Source organism: Galeopterus variegatus, unplaced genomic scaffold (genome assembly GCF_000696425.1).
Source record: "Galeopterus variegatus unplaced genomic scaffold, G_variegatus-3.0.2 Scaffold686, whole genome shotgun sequence".
NCBI classification, from domain to species: domain Eukaryota; kingdom Metazoa; phylum Chordata; class Mammalia; order Dermoptera; family Cynocephalidae; genus Galeopterus; species Galeopterus variegatus.
In genome coordinates this window covers 86250-108310 of record NW_007726797.1, presented here as the reverse complement: position 1 = coordinate 108310, position 22061 = coordinate 86250, and the positions used below count along the sequence as shown (strand labels likewise).

The window sequence follows — 22061 nt, the reverse complement described above, 5'->3', positions numbered from 1 at the left end:
ATTTTCTTTTATACCATCTGGGTTTTCAGCCATGGTTAAGATAGTCTTTTGGGCTCCCAGAAAATGCTTCAGGTACCTTGTAATAATGATTCTTTCTGTTTATTGAAGTCTTGATTCCTTGGAATTCACTTTTACATGTGGCCTAAGATTAGGGTTTACTTTCATTTTCTTGTGTTAGAAGTAGTTTTTAATACTGCAGCTTTTCCCCACGGAATTAAACTACCACGTTTGTCTGTTATACACAGAAATGTATTTCTGAAGTCTCTCTTCTTTCCAATGATCTTTGTCTATGCTTATATTAATACCATATTGATGCAATTACACTGGCTCTGTCTAATGTTCTGGTATCTGGTAAGGCTAGTCCTGACACCGAGGATGGTTTGTCTCTACTCCACAAAGTCTGGAGCCTCAATGCAGAATCTCAAAGGCTAGGGGTGTCTCTGGGAGTAACTCAATGGCTAAGTCTGGTATCATCTAAATCATCTGACAGTTCATTCACTCACATGTCTGATGACTGGTTTAGAAGGACTTGAAGACTAGGATTGCTGACCTAAGACTTTACACCTGAGACCTGGGGCCTCTCTATGAGGCTTGGCTTCCTAACAACATGACGGCCTCAGGGTACTCAAACTTCTCAAGGCTCCAAGCAGGCCAGTGTTCCAACAAGCAAAGTGGGAATAGCATTGCCTTCTATTACCTAGGCTAGGAAGTCACACGGCAGTACTTCAGCTGCATTCTACTGGTTACCAGCGAGTCATAAATGTACTCAGATTCAATTGGAGAAGAATTAAAGCCCAACTCTTAGTGTGGGGTGGTAAGTTCTAGAAGAATGTCTAGGGCAAGAGAAATTGTTGTGGTCATCTTTGAAAAATATAATCTGCTACAGTAACAATATTTACTACATGGTTTGGTTAAAATAGTATAATAAGCAGCATTATATTCTTTGATTGGTTTTATCTCTGAATACAAGATAAAGTTTTCAAAAAAACGACTGAATTTTCAGCTTTAGAAATGAATATTAAAATTTATATGGATATTATTTTATGTAATATTTATAACTATGTTGCAAAAGTTATTTTATTACCATCTGTATTTTAATAGATGAGAAAGATGAATTCAGAAGCTGAATAACTTACCCAGAATAAGTGCCAAAATTGGGATAAATCCAAACATGTGTATCTTCAAAGTCCAGGCTCTTTCCACTGTACAGGCAGATGGCACTTTGCAGAGTAAACTGAAACTCACACACATCTCATGCAGATCAAAACTGTACAAAGCAAGGCTTGTCTGTAACTTGCTTTTTATATGGGTAATCTCTTCAAGAATGAATTTATAATCCACCCATATAAGCTAGTTGTGCCAGCTAACAACTGTCTATGTATCTGAATATGTGACTCCCCCCCACCAAAATCACAATGAAATGTACCGGGGAGCAGTCTCTGCCATAGCCATCTCAAGAGTAGTACAACACTGGATATGTACTCTAGCTTTCGGTACATGTTATTGAATAGGTAAATAAATTCTAGGAAAATTTTCCAGACCATTATAAGTAACAAGCACTTGTATATGCCAGAGAAGCTGTATTAGGTGCTGAAAAAGTACGTATGAGCCATCTTCTTAAATTCTTAGGGGTCTGTGTTTTCTCTTTTCAGAATCCAAATTATGACCTTATCTGTTTCTATTACTCATTTCTTTTATATTATTACTTATCTACCAGTTAGAGTTTAAGCTTTTACAAAAGCAAAAAATATGATTATTTGCACTACATATTTTGTAACTTTCTATAACGCCTCATACGCTAGTCTTGTGTTTCTGATTTGACTGATGATGCTTTGTATAAACCATATAAAACTCAGAAACGTGACACATGGACTGTTATTCTTGGAGCTTAACACCACACCACCCTTCCCCAAAATGCATGTTTGCGATTAAAAGGAAATAAAATTAATCACCTCATAAAATTTTCCTCTAATTGATTTTATTGTTAAGACCAAATATATCTTATAATTTTAAAGACAAACCAACATTTATATTTCTATAAGTCATAAACATATCAATGTAAGATTTGCTTTTTTATGATGATCAGTTCCCTCCTTTATAACAGAATTACTTAAGGAATCCTCAAAAGGGAAGATTTTTCAGAAGAATTAAATGAAATAGTTTTTAAAACCTGACAAATTTCTTACTTAGAAAAACTTGGATGGTATGGGTTTCTTAGTTTTGAAAGCAATTTTTTCTAAGTGTACAATTCTTATGTTGATTTTTTTTTTCCTGACTAGGAAAAACAAAACTCCCACTCACAAATTGGTGAATTTACTAGTTATCTTAAGCTATTTTATATAATTTTATATAATTCTTTTTATATAAGCTTAGAAAATAATTTAAATTTAAATTATAATTTTAAATAATTTAGAATTATATAATACCATTTCATACAATTATTTTATATATAATTGTTTTAAATAATTTTATATAATTCTCATATGTCAGAAAAATGCTTTCTAAGATACACAACAGATCTTGGTTTGGGCTGGTGAAGTCCTTATTAGGTAATTGAGCTTGACAGTTTCCATATTATAATTCGTATCAGTTGCCTATGAAATGGGCTCTCCCCCCACTTCCATTTTTATTCTATTCTTTGGTTCTTATTCAATAAGAATGATAATATTTTAAGGGTATTTATGAGATGGGAATGTAAAGAGCTTAAATACTTGTCAAAGACTATACTACACAATTTATGGAAGAACAGAAACTTTCCTCTATTTGATCTATTAATTTTTTTTAAATCAATTTTTTTTTTGGCAGCTTGATAGTATGGGGATCTGAACCCTTGACCTTGGTGTTATAACACCACGCTCTAACCAAATGAGCTAACTGGCCAGCACCCTATCTCTCTGATTTTTATCTATCATTCCAGGCAATTGAAAATTCAGTTTAACCATGACTGATGACCATATATATCATAGGTAGTTAACCATGCTCTTGACTAGTTGTATGATTTAATTTTTGCAATAACCTCTCAATTTTAAAATAAATTTATTAATTTTCAAGAAGTAATGTAATAAATTCAGCTTTACCACAATTCTAAATATAATTAAATCTTTAGCAATTCAGAAACTATAACAGAAATCTCAGAGACTACAAATTCAGATATCTCCGAGAGCCAGAGTACCGTATTAACAAGTGAAACTTGTAGGACATAAGATAATAGGAAGTAATAAACTGGGAACCTCAAACTCTGCCTAAAGGACAACTACAATTGATTACCACTAATGAGAATGCAGGCTCAGGGATTCTAATTTTTTAAATTTTTCAAGAAAAGTTGGCAAAGCAGATTTTTATTAGAAATTTCTTTTTTTGGGCCGGCCCCATGGCTCACTCGGGAGAGTGTGGTGCTGATGGCGCCGAGGCCACAGGTTTGGATCCTATATAGGGATGGCTGGTGCGCTCACTGGCTGAGTATGGTGCAGGCAACACCAAGCCAAGGGTTGCGATCCCCTCACCGGTCAAAAAAAAAAAAAAAAAAAAAAATTTCTTTCTTTTTTTTTTTTTTAAAGATAAGGGGATCTTAACCAACGTGGTGCTGACAACACCAAGTCCAGGGGTAAGATCCCCTTATCTTTAAAAAAAAAAAAAAAAAAAAATTTCTTTCTTTTTTTTTTTTTTAAAGATAAGGGGATCTTAACCAACGTGGTGCTGACAACACCAAGTCCAGGGGTAAGATCCCCTTATCTTTAAAAAAAAAAAAAAAAAAAAATTTCTTTCTTTTTTTTTTTTTTAAAGATAAGGGGATCTTACCCCTGGACTTGGTGTTGTCAGCACCACGTTCTCCCAAGTGAGCTAACCGGCCATCCCTGTACAGGGATCCAAACCCTTGGCCTTGGTGTTTTCAGCACCACGCTCTCCCAAGTGAGCCATGGGACAGCCCTTAGAAATTTCTTTATGTTTAAATGTTAACAACTAATTCCAATTTCTGTAACTTCCCTAACAAAATCCATCTGTATGGTATATCTGACACATGGGTTGCTCGTTTACAAGCACTATCACAAACATTCCTATCATCACTGTAGGATAATGCTGTTAAATTAGCAGCGGAGCCTGACAAATCTGTAGTGATTCCACAACACCAACAAACAAATATTTACTGAATGCCAACAAGAAATATGAAACATTGAGCAAATAAAACTATATCACCGAATGTGTTTTGGAGTCCAAGAAATGAGAGGTGTCCACAGAAGTGAAAGGTCAGTATGAGAAGTCAGAAGCAGTCTTCTTGAGCTAGGCTATGGAGAATGAATAAGAGGAGGGGAGGAAAGAAGTTATTCTAGAAGAAGAAATAACAGGAGCAAAGGTGCACTGGTGTTATCACTAGTGTTATCATAAAGAATATTTAGGGGACAGTGAGAATATCAAAGGAAAATACATTTCAGAGAGTAGTGAGAAACAGAAGAAAGCAAATTTCTATGGATGTCAAAAGCTAAGCAGAGTTTAGACTTGATATGATAGGCAACTGAAATAATACACAAATGATATATTTGATGCAGAAACTGTTAAAAAGGGTTAATTTAGTCATAGTATGTAGAAAGAATTGGGGAACAGAAAGTCTAGTATCAGAGAAATGGTCTCAGTAGCACAGGAATGAGGAGATGATGGCCTCGACTCTATTAGTAGAAATGTTAGAAAGGGTAAAGAATTTTCCATTAACCCATTTATTTTGAATGAATACTTGGTTTGTTCACGTGTGTGTGTGTGTGCACATGTTTTTTTTTCACTAGCAAATTGGAGCTAGCCTGGTACAATGAAAAAAACACTACCACAGGAGTTAGGAGATCAAGAATACTAGGTCTAATACTGCCCCTAATCAAATGTGTGAACTCAGACATGTCTCTAAACCTCACTGATCCTCAGTTCCCTAATCCAGACAAAAAGGGATAGAGCCATGACATCATTATTTGAAGCCCTGGATTTTGCGATATCTTTCAATTCCAAAAACCAGCAATCTGAAGATTTCATATAAAAATCTGGATATCTGGGCCAGCCCGGTGGTGCACTGGAGAGTGCGCCGCTTGGGAGCGCGGCGGCGCTCCCGCCGAGGGTTCGGATCCCATGTGGAGACCGGTTCCCGCTCACTGGCTGAGCACGATGCGGGCGCAACACCAAGGGTTGCGATCCCGTTACCGGTCAGTAAAAAAGACAAAAAGGAAAAAAAAAAAATCTGGATATCTGACTTCTTTTGAAAAATCCAAAATTCTGGCTTCCTTGGGCCCACAGTCAACCAGTTTTGCCACACAGGAATGTAAAACTGGTTGGAACTGAGTAGGGAATCCCAGTTGGCCACAGTCTTACCATTTCCTATTGTATTCCTACAATGATGCCCAGTGTTAACTGACACTCATCATGCTTTCACTGCTGTTTTTTATTATACTGAGAGATATATTTCCAAGTTTTGTCTTTTATCTAATGTGAGAAAATGAAAGATAAAAAGATATATTTCAAGAAAAATAAGAGAAACCATGCATCTTTATAGAAATAAAAGTATTCCTTTATGTTTAATACGCAAAAAAAAGTGCATTTGTGTCAAAAATTTAATTCTCTTTAATCAGTTTCATTTCCATTTGGGAACACAGCTATAAGTATTAAGAAGCCATTGAAAAAAACATGTAAAGAGTTAAATGATCAGATTTACATTTTAGAATACTTTGCTACCGACCAAATGTTGGCATGCTGCCACCCAACTCCCAATTCATATACTGAAAATATATTGAAATCCTGTCCTCCAATGTGATGATTAGGAGGTGGGGCCTTTGAGAGATGATTAGGTCATGCTATGGTTTGAATGTGTCCCCCAAAGTTCATGTGTTGGAAACTTACTCCCCAATACAAGTGTTAAGAGGTGGGACCTTCAAGAGGTAATTAGGTAGTTAGGTCATGAGGGCTCTGCCCTCATAAATAGATTAGTGCCATCATCATGACAATGGGTTCCAGATAAAACAATGCATTTGGCTCCTTCCGCCCTCTCTTACACACACTCTTTTGCCCTTCCATCTTTGCGCATGGGATGTTGCAGCAAAAAGACTCTCATCAGATACCAGCCCCTTGACCTTGGACTTCCCAGCCTCAAGATTGTAAGAAATAAATCTCTCTTCTTCATAAATTACCCAGTCTGTGGTATTCTGTTACAGCAATACAAAACCGACTAATATAGGCCATGAGAGTTGAGACCTCATGAATGGGATTAGTGCCCTTATGAAAATGACTCCAGAGAGCTTCCTCATTCCTTCTACCATGTGAGGTTACAGGGAGAGGACAGCCTATAAACCAGGAAGCCAGCCCTCACCAGACACTGAATCTTCCAACACCCTTGGACTTCCCAACCTTCAACTGTGAGAAATAAATTTTTGTTGTTTATAAGCCACCGGGTCTATGGCATTCTGTTATAGCAGCCCTAACGAACTACGACAGTACTCCAGCAGCACATAAAAACTGGTTCAGAGGAAGGACACCTGGGGAAAAGAACATCTGTCAAAAGAGTAGTGAAATAGTGTCAAGAAGAGATGATAGAGGCCTGAACTGACATGTTTACAGTTAAGAGGAGGACAGGATTAATTCAAGGAGATAGAATTGTTAAAACTTAGGGAACCTAATGGATGTTGAAAATAGAGTGACTCCAGATTTTAGGAATGGTTGCCTGGATGGATGGTGATAATATTTGCTTGGATAGGGAATTTATAGTGAGAAAAAGTTTTAGGGAAAGGTGAGATAGTATAGCATTATTCTATAGCAGGAGTTGGAAAACTATAAAACCGTAGCCTGTTTTTGTACAGCCCACAGCAAAGAATGGCTTTTACATTTGTGAGTGGCTGAATAAAATCAAATGAAGAATATATTTCATGACATGCAAATTATATAAAATTCAAATTCCAGTATGCATAAATAAAGTTTTATTGGAACACAACTCGTTCCTTTACATAATGTCTATAGTTGCACGTTATGATGGCAGAGTTGAATAGTTATCACAGAAACATCACTTTACACTGCTGCTAGCTGCACTACAAATTGCAGTGACATAGTTATGACTTGCCACTGTTTCAAGTACCATGTGCATTGTCATATCACATTTTGACCATCGCATCAAAACATGAAAAGTTTATTTCAAGAGTCATGCTTTTTTGGCATTTAAAGTGGTATGTGGATTATTTTGTTACTGAGTTAGATGGCAAATCACTGTATTATACAATGACACTGCAGTTATGCTAGAAAAATATAATATACATAGGTATTACCAGACTAAGTATTCATCATATTCCAATTAAGAAGAAAGCATTGTTCAGAGAAATCAGGAAATATAAAGCAAAGTATCTCACCACAGTGGAATTTATTCATGAAAATTAAAAGATGAATATAAAGCTGCAAACAAAGTAAGTTTCTGAGTGGCTTATTTATTATCCAAGCAAGGAAAGCCGGTTACTCATGGTTACTTAAACTGTGTTTGACTGCAGAAACCAAATACATATTTCCAGAGAAAATAAACCGGTTTGAGAAAAGCCTTTCAGTGAAAATAGCTAAATGAAGTGAGGAGGACAGTAGGAGCAATCTCACTATTTAATTAAAAAACAAGGCAAAAGATTTCAAGAGGTTTTCCTTGGCTCTTGATGAGTTGACAGATATTAGTAATATTGCCTACTTGTCTTTTCAAGAAATCAATTCCAACCTTGAAATGACTGAAGAATTAACCTATATGAAGAGTCTACATGGAACAATAGCAGGCAAAAATATTTTCAATGTTGAGAAAACATTAATTCAGTATAACCTGAAGTGGAATCTGCTAAGATGTGTCACAACTAATGGCAACAAAAATAAATGAAGAACAGAAAAAGGCTTAATTGAACAAATTTACAAAGTTTGTGAAAGCATAACATGTTTAAAGCCTATGGTTCTTCATTCAACAGTATTATTCATCAACAGGTTTTTTATGGGGAAAATATTTTAATCTATCATATATCAATGAACTAGCAGTGTCATCAGTGAACTTCATTTGGTCTGTCAGATTTAACCACTGTCTCTTCTCTGCATTTTGATCAGAAACAGAAACTCAATATCCTGGTTTGCTTTTTCACACAAAAGTCTAATAACTTAGCAGTTGTACAATTTTATTGTGATTTTTTTTTTAAGCTCAAGGGTGCAACTGAAATTTTCTGGATAAAATGATATGCCTTCAACTACCTTATCAAGCAATGAATGGCTTTGAAGTGGTTAATCTACAATGGAATAGCATGCTAAATGGCAAATGTCAAGAGACAAATCTAAAAGAATTCTATAAATGCCTTCCATACAATGAATATGCTCATTAAAATCATATGCAATTGGCAGTACATATCTGTGTGAAAAAATATTTCAAGGATGAAATTCATAAAATTGTATTACAGATCTTCATTAAAAGATGAACATCTGCAATCAATTCTGATGACAGAATAACTCTGAATACCAATTAAGTGAAAAGTTATGCTAAAAAAAGAATTCTGGTCTTTTCATTTGGTATTACAATAAATTGTGTTCAATTAACGTTATCATATTTTGAATTTAGTCAAAAAAAATGTGGATATTTGTTTTCGCTCATCATATATATTTTATCTGTTTTCTATGTAATATCCTTGATTTTGCCTCTTGGCCTGCTAAGCCTAAAGTACTTACCATCTGGACCTGTTTAGAAGAAAATCTGACTGTTTCTGTTTGATGGTGGTGCTATTTCTAGTGCAGCTTCACCTGGGAATGTCTTGACTGCAAATTCTCAGTCCAACCTACACCTACTGAATCAGAATTTCTGAGGGTGGGCCCCCAATTTTATTTTTTTAAACAAGCTCTTCAGGTGATTCTTATGCCAGGTAAAGTTTGGAAACTATTGCTCTAAATCAGGATTTTAGTATGTTAATTCTGTCCCCCTGTATAAATTATTTAATTCCTTAAGTACTTAAAATGGGGACAGTGTCACCCACTTCACAGAACTGTTAAAAGATTAAAATTAAACAAAAATATGTAAAGTGTAGCATAACTGACATCAATAATTCTTAATAAACGGTAATTATTAACTCAAAGGTGTACTATAGTTCCTTGTACAGGCCCATGATATATGATTATTAAGTTTTCAGGAATTTCATGAGAGTTATTAAAACACAGCCATTATTAAAAATTAAATTATATAAACTTAGATGAGTTATATTAAAACAGAGGTATTAATACTCAGAACCATCACTACTTAATTACTACATTTTACTACTATCTGTACTCATGAGGTTATTACTTTCTCTATATGATGGATATACTATATAATGGTATGCTGTATCTCATTTCTTCCCAATTCTGCATTTGATGACACCATTTTGATAGCCTGAAATAGGCCATGATAGGAGTGTTTACACCACAGAAAATCAACCGCCACCACAAGTCAGGGCTTTTTTGGAGAAGATCTTCTAGTTAACCATTTATCAGCACACTTCTGGTTATTACTATTAAAAATTATACAATGAGTTCAGTTTTAAACTTGTTGAATTGGAAAGTATATAAAGATGTATAACAATCTGCCAGATAACAAAGATATAGCCCAGATTTATATATATAGTAGGTACCAGTAAGTATCTAAAATCATTTCCTGAAAAAAAATCATTTACTGAACAAAAAGTCAGAAGGGCTTTGGAATTTATAAGTACAGCAAATCATGGCTAGCAGCTCAGTTTAACCACTTTATCATTATCCTACTTCTTGGTTTTAACTCCTGGGATGCCTCTAGTAACAACAGTTGTATAAACAGAGGCACTGAGGGAATTTCAATACTCTATACAATTTGAAGCCAGCATCCTTCCTATCATGGAAAATGGTTTTTTAAGCCATTTATTTAGACAGAGTTAACAAGTTGATTTAAACCCTAAAGTTGCTACCTGAAATAGACATTATCATTTGAACACTAAAGAAAAGCAAGTTATCTAGAGGTGAATATAATATATTTAAGACATCAATGATACTGAGCATATTTCAAACTTCAGTTTCAAAGAATCATAGAATTTTAGAACGAAAACAGACTTCGTAACTGCCATGGTTTGTCACTTCCAAAACTCACATTGAAACTTAGTCCCCAATGCAATAGTGTTATAAGGTAGTACCTAACGGGAAATGTTTAGGTCATGAGAACTCAACTCTCATGAATGGATTAATGGCACTATAAAAAGGGTTGAAGGAGCGGGAATTCTCTTTTGCTCTTCTGCTACGTGAGAACATACGGTCTCTCCTCTTTGGAGGATGTAGCACACAAAACCAACTAAGACAATAGACTATTGTAATATTTTCATTTATTTTTCCTCACCTCCATAAGAAAGACATATATGCCAAGTTAAATGCCTAGGAAAGTATCTTACTTAAATTTTTTTCTTATTGATTATCCAAACTTTTGAACACTTGGCTATCTAAAATTATATGGGTTCCCAAAGGAGTGGTTCTTCCGCCTCCTCAATCCTGATGTTCATGACTGGGTACTAAAATTTTTGGTAATTCTGATGGCTGTTGCTAGTGCCATCAATAACTCCAGAATTGCCAAGTTCAAACTCAGGTGATCTGGAATGTCTAGAGAGAACAACTACACTATTTCCTCAAAGGGACCTAGAAGCTCCAAGATTCCACTATGAAAGTAAAAACTCTTTGGTTCGGAAAATGAATTAAGGCTATGACATTCCAAGAGTAGTACTAGAGACTTCAGAATCTGACTCTACCAAGGATAGTGAATTTAGCCCTTTACCCATATTTATATATATTAAAAAAGGGCATATACAAAATAGATATAAGGCCAACATAAGAAAAAGTATTTATCTTGTTTATCTATCATCTATTCTCTCTTAAATCATAAATTTTAGTAGTTACCAGTGTACAAAATACTTCATCACCCTACCTTGACTTGCAAATAGCAAGTAGAAGTAGTATTTTTGCTATTCATCCATGAAAACAATTTCTGGACTCAGAAATACAAGCAAAAGAAAAGAACTATCTATAAGTTTGATAAACATCTATAGAGAAAAACACAAGTCCAAGAATTTAGAGTATATTTAGAGGCACACATATAAACTAGAGAAGTCCCAAATTCACAAAATCTCATAGTAAATTAAAAGTGGAACTGTTCATCTGTATTTTTTATGCAAAATGTTGTGCAAAATTATAAAATCATTTCTAAACTCACTCTGCATAATAGATATCACAAAAATAAAAATTGTATTATACAAAGTTACAAAGACATAAGAAAATGGAATGTCAAAGAAATGTGAGGCACTGTGATGAAATACAAATTATTCTCAAGAAAACAGAATGTGTCATTCCATGTAAAGTACAAAATTTTATAAATATTTTTAAAAATCTCTGCTTTCTTACATGTCTTTAAACAGGGTAAGGAATACAGCATGACTATACCTAGTAAACTGTTTCCACTTACTCATTATCCACTTGGCTTTACACATAACCTCTGTTTCTACCATACCTCTTGAAGTTGCTTTTTTGAAAAAATACTGGGTAATACCCTAACCAAACCACCTCGACTTGCAGCCTTTTCTCAGTCCTTATCTTCCTGACTATTCTGAAGCCATAGACCCTTCACTCTTTCTTAAAATCAACCATATCCTGATTCTAGTCTTTCATGCCTACCTACTTCTGTATTTTTCAGTATCAAATCATGCCATTCCTTTTCCCTAACTATAGGGCATTCTTCAAGATTCTTACCTTGGACAAATTTTCCTCTTTTTCTTTGTTGACTCTCGTCCTCTGATCTAACTTCAAATATCATCTCAGGATATTTGTGTGTAACTTCCAGATCTCCAGCTCAAATCCTAACTCTCTTGAGAGTTAAAACAACTGTTAACTATTTTTTACCTAGTTTCAGTCGGTCAACAAATTTTTACTGTGTGCCAGACACCAGTGTTAGAAAATGTATTCAAAACCTAATAAGACAAAGTCCCTGTCATCAAAGAGCAGAGACTAAATGACAGACCAAAAAATCCAACTCAACAGGTCCAAAAGTTAATATTCATATTTCCTCTTCCAATGGATTGAAAATATATATATATATATATATATACATTTTTTTTTTTGTCTTTTTTTGTGACCGGTAAGGGGATCGCAACCCTTGGCTTGGTGTCGCCCACACCGCGCTCAGCCAGTGAGCACACCCGCTGAGCACACCCGCCATCCTTATATAGGATCCGAACCCGTGGCGGGAGCGCTGCTGCGCTCCCAAGCGCTGCATTCTCCCGAGTGCGCCACGGGGCCAGCACGGATTGAATATATATTAATAGATTCCCACATTCTCCTTATCACCCAGGCAAAACCAATAACTCCTTTTCCATTTCCATGTTCAATCAGTCACCAAATAAAACCTGTTCTTTAGTCACAATACTCTATTTCCACTGCCACAACCTAGTTCAGGCCATTAAACGTTTTTACACAAATTACCACAACCACGCTCTGATGTATTCTCTAGCTTGTCATTTAATCCATCCTGTATTCAACTGACAGATTAATTTTCCTAAACCACAGATGTGATCCATCACTTAACTGCATAAACAATTAACAGTCCCTCAATAGACAAGTCTGAACTCTTGGCATTTAAGGTCCTCCATTACCCAGTCATTGTCTACTGATAGTCTTTTTATCTGCCACCCGCTATTTCCTTACTTTTTGCTCTAGACAAATATGGCTATTTAATCATATCCCAGAAATTCCTCAAATGTTACCTAACTTCATTTATATCATTTTTCTCCTATTTCCCACCTTTTTCTGATTAACAGTCTCATTTCTAACTGACCTCTGGTTCAAATAATGCCATTTCTCTAAAACCTTCTCTCCATCCCCTGATCTTCAAAGGTCTTTTATATCACTTATATACATTTATTCCTATTATAGTTATTTGTGATGTGTCATATCATTCCTGTTAAGATTACAAGCAACTTGAAACATGTCATATTCATCTTCGTCCTCCCATAGTACACTGCACATGGTTAATATTCAATAAATATTAAATGTGTTGAATTTATAATAAAATATATACGTAAGAGAACAGCTATGGTCTGTAAGGTTATATAGGAATTTTCCTTGACTTTTTTGTGGAGAAAAATCACTGCCATGAAGATATCTTTTTAAAAAATCACCTTACTTATTTCTTGAAAAGACAGATTTAAAAGTGATTTTTTCCCCTGCCATTAAACAGCATCTCTTATGTATATAAACTGTTACAGTGACTTCCATGGCTCAGATATAAAACTGCTTTCCAAGGTTTCAACTTCACATTATTTTATGTAGCTACTGATCATATAGGAAACCACCTCACCAATAAAAACTGCAGATTAGAAGAAAATGGCTTGCCAGAGGTTGATCCAAAATCCATACCTCTGATGCTACCCAACATTTTTTTTTAAAAATGAAGAGAGGCTATAGTACAATTATACTTCTCTGTTCCTGCTTCTTCCACACCTGCATAATATCTACTAACCCAGATGTTTGTTCAAAGCCTATACTTTCAGATTCAAAAGTTGAAAGTAACAGATAGGTGGTTTTAAGTTCAACAATTAATTCACCAAGGATTTATTGAATACCTATTATTGGAAAAATACTGTGGGGAACACAAATTAGTAAGACAATTTTCATATTCTGGAACTCATGATTAAATGCACAGCATACTCACATAAACAACTCCATTATAAGGTAGATTATATAAGTGCTAAAAAGCTTCTAACAAGGTACAAACAATGCTATGAGGAGAGATTAATCTAACCAAACAGTATCTTAGAAGGCTTCAAAATGAGAAATAGTTTTCTATATGCTCTTAAAAATAAAAAGTCAGGTAATAGTATTCAAGATTTTCAAAATTAATTATTTTTAAGCAGATAATTTTATTTGTTTTAGGTATTTTTATTCACTAGCATTGCAAGAGAAATGGATTTTTTCTACTGAAAAAGTACTAATTCAACATGGAAGTTAAAATTTTAGTTAAATGGATTTTTATGCTCACCTCAAAACATGGGGAAATGTATTTTACAGGCCAAACTTGTGGCCTGTAATTAAGAAATTTGTGTGTATGTTCAAACCAAAGATACAGTATGTCCTATAATCTGATTCAATATTGAGAGCTCTACTCTTAGAGAAAGGGCAAGCACATATAAATGGGCCACTCTATTTATACGGAAGTTTGTCTACCATATCAATAGTATTCACATCAAAAAGGAAACAAATGAAGCTGAAAATAAAATTCAAGACCCTAGGTCACTTTTCATTCATACAACCTCCTCCTGCAAGACTGGCCTCTTCTCAATATATGGCCAAAAGTCTGAATCAGAGCTTGGAGCATTTGCTTTTCCAGGAAGCTCCATCAAAACCATTTCTAGATTTGCATGCTTCCTTGAAGATTCTGAGTTGCCGTGACCTAACTCTGGACGTGTTGAGTATTGTATTGACAGATGAAAGAGCCACATTCATCTCAAGCTTAAAATAACTTGCAAATAAGGGGTGGCAAAAGTCTTAGTTGGCAGATGGCAATGGAGCAAATTTAAAAAAGAGGAAATTATGATAGGAGTGGAAACAAATATGCTGAAATACGATATTCCAAGTTACTACTATTAAAAGAAACTTTCGGCTTCTAATTACGTTACACAGTTCATCAGACGTTTTTGTAATAAGTGAATGTAACAATTAAGCGATATATGATGAAAAAACATAGGATGAAGTGTATATCGTTTTATAAAACATTTGCTTTTAAATATCTCATACAAACCAATCTCTTCAGATTAACTATAAATACAAAGGAACCAAAATCAGATTATGCAGATTTAGGCAGGGGAAGCTGGGAAAGAATAACTAGCTTGAAGTTCGGTAACAACGTGTTACATACAGAGCGCAGTATCCTGCTACAGTTGACAAGTGAAGAAACCAAGAAAATGGATTGAGCACAGGAATGCTGCACACTGTAGACACCCAACACTAATCCAACAGCTAGTGGCTCTATTCTGCCTCACGTTCCTCGTGGCCTCTGACAAGTCATCCTTTCCACCTATGAGGCTGTCCGTTCTCCCCCATGGAAAATAATTACCGTGCAGGTTGTAAAATCACCCTCATGAACTACTTGTTTCCACTTCCCCGCCCCAAAATAAGCAGTCCCCAAGATGGGGAAAGGTCGCACTGACAGAGAAGGAAGTTACTCGAAGTGGTCGGACCCGAGCCTCGAGCCCGGCAGACGCAGGGGAAAAGAAGCGGGCGGCCTCTGGAGAAACACGAATGGGGCAGAAGATGCGAGCCCGCGAGGCAGGTTCCGTGGTGCCCGAGCACCGGCAGGAAGAATGGAGGAGGGGAGCCGAGGCAGCGAGGTGGCGGAGAGCTCGGCGGCGGACCGGCCCCGCGGCCCGACCCCACCCCGCGCCCGGGACCCTCCCAGCCTGGCACCCGGCGTGCGTTCCGCGTGCGCCGATTCTTCCCGGAGGAAGGGCTACCGTCTCACGCCCGCGGATTTGAGAAATCCGGCAACTTTGCAAGAGAAACGCTTCCCACCCTGCAGCACGCCGAGAAAGAGAAAAATGTCAGGCGATGACGGGGGAGGAAGGATGACTTACCCATGTTCCTCCCAGAGGGTGAAGAGCCGGCCAGGCGAGGCGAAGGTCTACGGTGCGGGCGGTGCAGCTCTATGTCCTCCCTCTACCTCTGTCTCTCCCGCAGCCTGGGAGGGACCCGTGGGGGGTGGCCGCCAGGGAGGAGCAGCTGCTCACCAGCCAAAATGCATCATCTCTCCTTGTTCTCTTATCCAGGACACCTCTTCCAACAGCCTGACCTCATCTTTTGAGAGTTCTATCTTCCTCCTCTTCAATTTTTGGAAGAGTTTGAGAAGGATTGGCATTAGTTCTTCCTTAAATGTTTGATAGAATTCACAGTTGAAACCATCATGTCTTGAGATTTTCTTTGATAGGAGATTTAAAATTACTCCTTTTTCTGTTCAGCTTTTCCATTTCTTCATGATTTAGTCTTGGTAGGTGTATGGTTCTAGGAATTTATCCATTTCTTCTAGGTTATTCAATTTGTTGGTGTGTAGTTGTTCATAGTAGTCTCTTATGACCCTTTGTATTTCTGTGGTATCAGTTGTAATGTCTCGTCTGTCATTTCTGATTTTATCTTAATATTATTCTGTTTTTTAGTCTAGCTAAAGATTTGTCAGTTTTGTTTGTCTTTCCAAAAAAACCAACTCTTAGTTTCATCAATCTTCTCTTTTTTTTATAGTCTCTATTTTACTTCTGTTGTGATCTTTATTATTCCTTTCCTTCTATGAACTTTGGATTTAATTTGTACTTTTTCTGGTTCCTTGAGGTATACAGTTATGTTGTTGATGATCTTTCTTTTTAAAATTAATTAATTAATTACTTTTAAAAAATTGACAAATAAAAATTATATATACCTATGGTGTACAACATAATGTTTTGATATATGTGTGCATTGCAGAATAGCTAAGTCAAGCTATTTAACATTTGTGTTACCTCACATACTTATTATTTTTGTGAGTGTGATAAAAACACTTGTAATCCACTCTTTAAGCACTTTTAAAGCATATAATGTATTGTTATGAACTATAGTCACTAAGATGTACAATAAGTCTCTTGAACTTATTTCTCTCATATAACTGAACTTTTGTGTCCTTTGACCATTATCTTCCTAACCCCCCCATTCCCAGCCTCTGGTAATGAGTATTTTCCTCTCTGTTACTATGAATTTGACTTTTTAAGATTCCACATATAGTGAGATCATGTGGTGTTTGTCTTTCTGTGACTAGCTTATTTCACTTGATGTAATATCCTCCTGCTTCGAACATGTTGCAGATGATGGGATTTTGTTCATTTTTATCATTGAATAATATTCCGTTGTGTATATGTACACCACATTTTCTTTACTCGTTCACCTGTTGCTGGATACTTGGGTTAATTCAATATCTTGGCTCTTATGAACAGTGATGAAATGAACATGGGAGTGCAGATATCTCTTTGAGATTGTGATTTTTATTTCCTTTGGATATATAGCCAGAAGTGGGATGGCTGGATCATATGGTACTTCTATTATTAACTTCTTGAGGACTCTCCATACTGTTTTTCATAATGGCTATACTAATTTACATTCCCACCAACACTGTACACATGTTCCCTTTCTCTACATTCTCACCAACACTTGTTATCTTTTTGATAACAGCCATTTTAACAGGTATGAGGTAATATCTCATCATGGTTTTAATTTACATTTCCGTGATGGTTAGTGATGTTGAGCATTTTTCAAATGTCAGCATTTGTTTGTCTTCTTTTGAGAAATGTTGACTCAGTTCCTTTTCCCATTTCTAAATTGGATTATTTGTTTTGTTACTATTGAGTTATTTGAGTTCCTTATGTATTTTGGGCATCAAACACTTGTCAGATATATGGTTTTCAAATGTATTCTCACATTCTGTAGGTTGTCTCTTTACTCTGTTTATTATTTCCTTTGATGTGCAGAAAACTTTTAGTTTGTTATAATCCCATTTGTCTATTTTTATTTTTGTTGCCTTTATGCCCCAGGTTGGGAGAGGTGATGTCTTTGTTCTTTAAGAGCCTCAACAGCAGTTGCTTCTAGGTGAGAGAAGGGGTGTGCAGCTGTGTCTTTCTCTCTGGCTATTGATTACTTCAGTGGGAAAAAATGCCAGTGTCCTATGAGAAGCAGGCTACTGGGAATCAGAGTGGTTTCCATTGTGTTGGCTGATACCAATAGCACCCATCTTTCATCTTTGTTTTTAGCCATATCCTGGAGTCTCAGGTATGCTGATCTCACCATTGATCCATTCTATGTGGATATTCTCATTGTTTTTGCTCTACTGTGATGCTGTTGATTCTTTAATGTGATTTTGAGCCCTCTCAGGGCTATTTTGGTTTGCAGATGGTTGTATAAACTTTTTTTTTTTTTTTTTTTTGTGGAGGAGATGAAAGCTGGTAACTTCTATTCCACCATCTTCCAAACTACTTTTTGTTTTTCTTAATATAGGTGTTCATCATTCATCATTACAAACTTCTTTTTAAGAATTGCTTTTGCTTCATTTTATAAATTTTGATATCTTGCGTTTCCATTTCTGTTTGACCTTTTGATAGTTCAGGAGTGTGTTATTTAATTTCCATATATTTGTGGATTTTCTAGTTTTCCTCCTGTTGTTGATTTCTAGTTTCATACCACTGTGATTGGGAAAGATACTTGATATGATTTCAATCTTTTAAAATTTGTTGATACTTGTCTTGTGTCCTAATGTATAATTTATCCTGGGAGAATGTTTCATGTGCACTTGAGAAGGAAGTGTATTCTGTTGCTATTGGATGGAATGTTTTGTATGGATGGAATGTTTTGCCTATGTCTGTTAGGTCCATTTGATCTGTAGTGTGCTTCAATCCAATGTTTCCTTATTGATTTTCTGTCTGGATGATCTATTCATTTTGAAAGTGGGATATTGAATTTCCCTACTATTGTTGTATCCCTGTCTATTTCTTCCTTCAGATGTGTTAATATTTGCTTTAACATATTTAGGTACTCTGATGTTGGGTGCATATATTTTTATAATTGTTATATGCTCTTAATGAATTGACTTCTTTATCACTACCTAATGACCTTTTCTGTTTTTCTTTTTACAGTTTTTGACTTAAAGTATATTTTATCTAATATGAGTATGGTTATCCTGCTCTGTTTTGGTTTTCATTTACATGGATTATCTTTTCCATCCCTTCACTTATTGTCTATGTGTTTCCTTAAAGGTGTAGTTAGTCTCCTGTAGGCAGCATATAGTTAGGTCTTTTTTAAAAATACATTTAATCACTCCATGTCTTTTGATTGAAGAATTTAATCCATTTACATTCAAGGTAATTACTGATAGGTAAGGACTTATTATTGCCATTTTGTTAGTTTTTTTTCTGGACATTTTGTTAATCTTTCTTCCATTCTCCTTCTCTTATCGTCTTCTTTTTGTGATTTGATGGTTTTCTGGAATGGTATACTTTGATTCTTTTGTGCTCATCTTTTGTGTATCTACTATAGGTTTTTACTTTGTGGTTACCATAAGGCTAACATAAAACATATTATAGTTATAATAGTCTATTCTTAGCTGATAACAACTCAACCTTGATCACATACAAATCCTCTGTACTTTTACTTTCCTGCCAACATTTTGTTCTTGATGTCATAATTTACATTTTCTTACATTGTTTATCCATTAAATATTATTATAACTATAGTAACTTTTAATATTTCATCTTTTAACCTTTCTACTTGAAATAGAAGTTGCTATGGGTTGAATTGTGTGTCCCAAAGGTCCATCTATTAATTGCTACTGCAATAGTGTTAAGAGGATGGGAACTCCTATTATGGTGAGGGGCCTCAAAGAGTTGATCAGATTGTGAAAACTGTGTTCTCATGAATTGTTTGATTCAATCATGGAGTAATGGACATGGTTCTGATGGCTTTATAAGGAGAGCAAGTGAGATGTTTAGCTCTCTCTTGCTTCTGCCATTCTCACCATGTGATACCCTGCAGAGCTGATTGAACCACCACCAAGAAGTCCCTCACCAGAGGTGCCCTCTGGACTGTGGATTTCCCGGCCTCTGCAACTGTAAGAAATAAATTCTATTTCTTTATAAATTAGCCAGTGTCATTCTGTTATAAGTAACAGAAATGGACTAATACAGAAGTAATTTACACACCACCATCACAGTTTTAGAGTATTCTAATTTGACTCTATACTTATTTTACCAGTAAGTTTTACACGTTTGAATGTTTTCATGTTAACATTTCTTGTAAGGCAGGTCTAGTGGTGATGAATTGCTTCTGCTTGTTTGTGTGGGAAAGCTTTTTATCTCCTCTTCATTTCTTAAGGACAACTTTGCTGGGTAAAGTATTCTTGGTTAGCAGTACTTTCTTTCAGCATGCTCTGACATATCATCTCTCTCTCTCCTGGCCTGCAAAGTTTCTGCTGAGAAATCCACTTGTAGTCTGATGGAGGTCTATTGTCTGTGAGTAGCCCCTTTTATGTTGCTAGTTTCAAGATTCTCACTTTGTTTTTGATTTAAACAGTTTGATTATAATATGTCTTGGTGAAATCTTCTTTGGATTGAACCTGATTGGACATTTAAGTGTCATGTACTTGGATGCCTGTATCCCTCCCCAGATTCGGGGAGTTTTCAGCCATTATTCCTTTAAGCATTTTCTGCACCTTTCTCTCTTCTCTTTCTGAAATTCCTATCATGTGAATTCAGCTCTCTTAATGGTGTCCCATAAATCCTGTAGGCTTTTTTCATTCCTTTTTATTGTTATTTCTTTTTTCTCTTCAGACTGGATATTTTCAAATGACCTGTCTTTGAATTTATAGGTTCTTTTTTTCTGCTTGATCAAGTCTGCTGTTGATGCTCTCTATTGCATTTTTAATTTCATCCATTGCATTCTTCAGCTGCAGAATTTCTGCTAGGTTCTTTTTTTATGATTTCTATCTATTTTTTGGACTTCTAATTTTATTCTTGTATTGTTTTTTTCTGAATTCATTGAGTTGTCTATCTGAGCTTGTTGAGCTTCCTTAAAATAATTATTTTGAATTCTTTCTCAGGTAATTCATTAGACCTCCATTTCTTTATTATTATTATTATTTTGGTGGTTGGCTGGTATGGGGATCCGAACTCTTGGCTTTGGTGTTATAACACCACACTCTAGCAAATTGAGTTAACTGGACAGCCTCTAGGTATCCATTTTGGGGGGTTTGGGTACTGGAATATTATTTTGTTCCTTTGGTGGTGTCATGTTTCATTGATTTTTCATATTCCTTGAAGTTCTGCATTGCTCTTTTCACATTTGAAGAAGCAGTTATCTCCTCCAGTCTTTACTGTCTTCAGGAGAGAAAGACCTTCACAAAACACCTGGCTAAGGATTCTGAGGTTCTCTGATGTCTGCTCCATGCCTTGTTCCCTCTGTGTATAGGTGGACTTCTTAAAATTGTGTGTCTTCTCTTGATCCTGCAAAGCCAGTCTGAGAGGCTCCCATTTGCTTTCTCTAGGGTGGTGCCCTGAAATTCTCAAGTTTGTGTACCTTTTCCCAATCTCACAAAGTCAAAATTGCTTTCAGCATAAAACACTTGCACTTGCTGTCCATGGGGGCACATTTGGGGAGCCAAGTGGGAGGGTCTGAGGTGCATGGAATGTTTGAAATGCCCATGGACCAGTTGGGGAGGTACAGTCCACAGGCGTATCTTCCCAAGCAGCTTGTGGGTGTGCTTCTTGATAGAATCTGTGGAGTGGTTAGTAGATTTGGCAGCCCTTCTTTCCAGCTCCTAGCCTCTCCCAACCAGTCAACCATGTTGATTATCTCACTATTCTGAGTGGGGCAGGAATGAAGAGGGCCTCTTGGACAGAATCCTGCATGACTGGGGTAGCTGGGTGGACTTGGTGGTGCTCTGACTTTACTCCATGGGACAAATTGTTGGCCAAGGGGGCCTCTCTCAGCACTGAATTGTGCTGCCTTGGGAGAAGGGTGATTTGGGTAAAATAAAATTATTCTTACCTTCTTCAGTACATCTATTCTCAGATTTTATGACTCAAGTGTATACTAGAACTCCACTAGATTCCCTGACTCCCACAAAGATACACTCCTCTGTAGACAGTTGTTTAAAATGGTGCTTCTGTAGTGTGGGATGATGTTGGAAATCTCCTATTCCATCATTTTGATGACATTACTCCCCTGGGATAGGATTTTGGATCAGGATTATCACCACCTTGCTGGCAATGAGAACTTCCATTACCAGTGGCAAATGGATAAACTCAGGCTAAAAGTAGCAATACAATTGTTAAAACTTTTGACTCTGTTTGAAGTATATGATCACCTACTAACTGTGGACTGGATGATGGGGTCAATACTTGAGCTGACCTGGTCCATATATCTTGTAGCCAGGTAATAGGCAGGACACTGTGATGGAGATTCAATAGAACCACATGGAGAGGGTGAGAATTCACCAAAGAAAGGGA

General features: G+C 36.1%; 1 protein-coding gene across 5 annotated transcripts in view; it reads right to left on the bottom strand.

Annotated features, from left to right (window-relative positions):
- The window catches only part of RAP1GDS1 (RAP1, GTP-GDP dissociation stimulator 1), a 138514-nt gene extending 122740 nt beyond the window's left edge, over positions 1-15774 (bottom strand). For all 5 annotated transcript variants that reach the window (XM_008571378.1, XM_008571380.1, XM_008571381.1 and 2 more), the window contains exon 1: positions 15627-15774. In XM_008571378.1, the coding sequence (XP_008569600.1) occupies positions 15627-15630 (4 nt within the window). In that variant the 5' untranslated portion in view covers positions 15631-15774. The remainder of the gene's footprint in view (positions 1-15626) is intronic.
- Positions 15775-22061: the final 6287 nt, after the last annotated feature.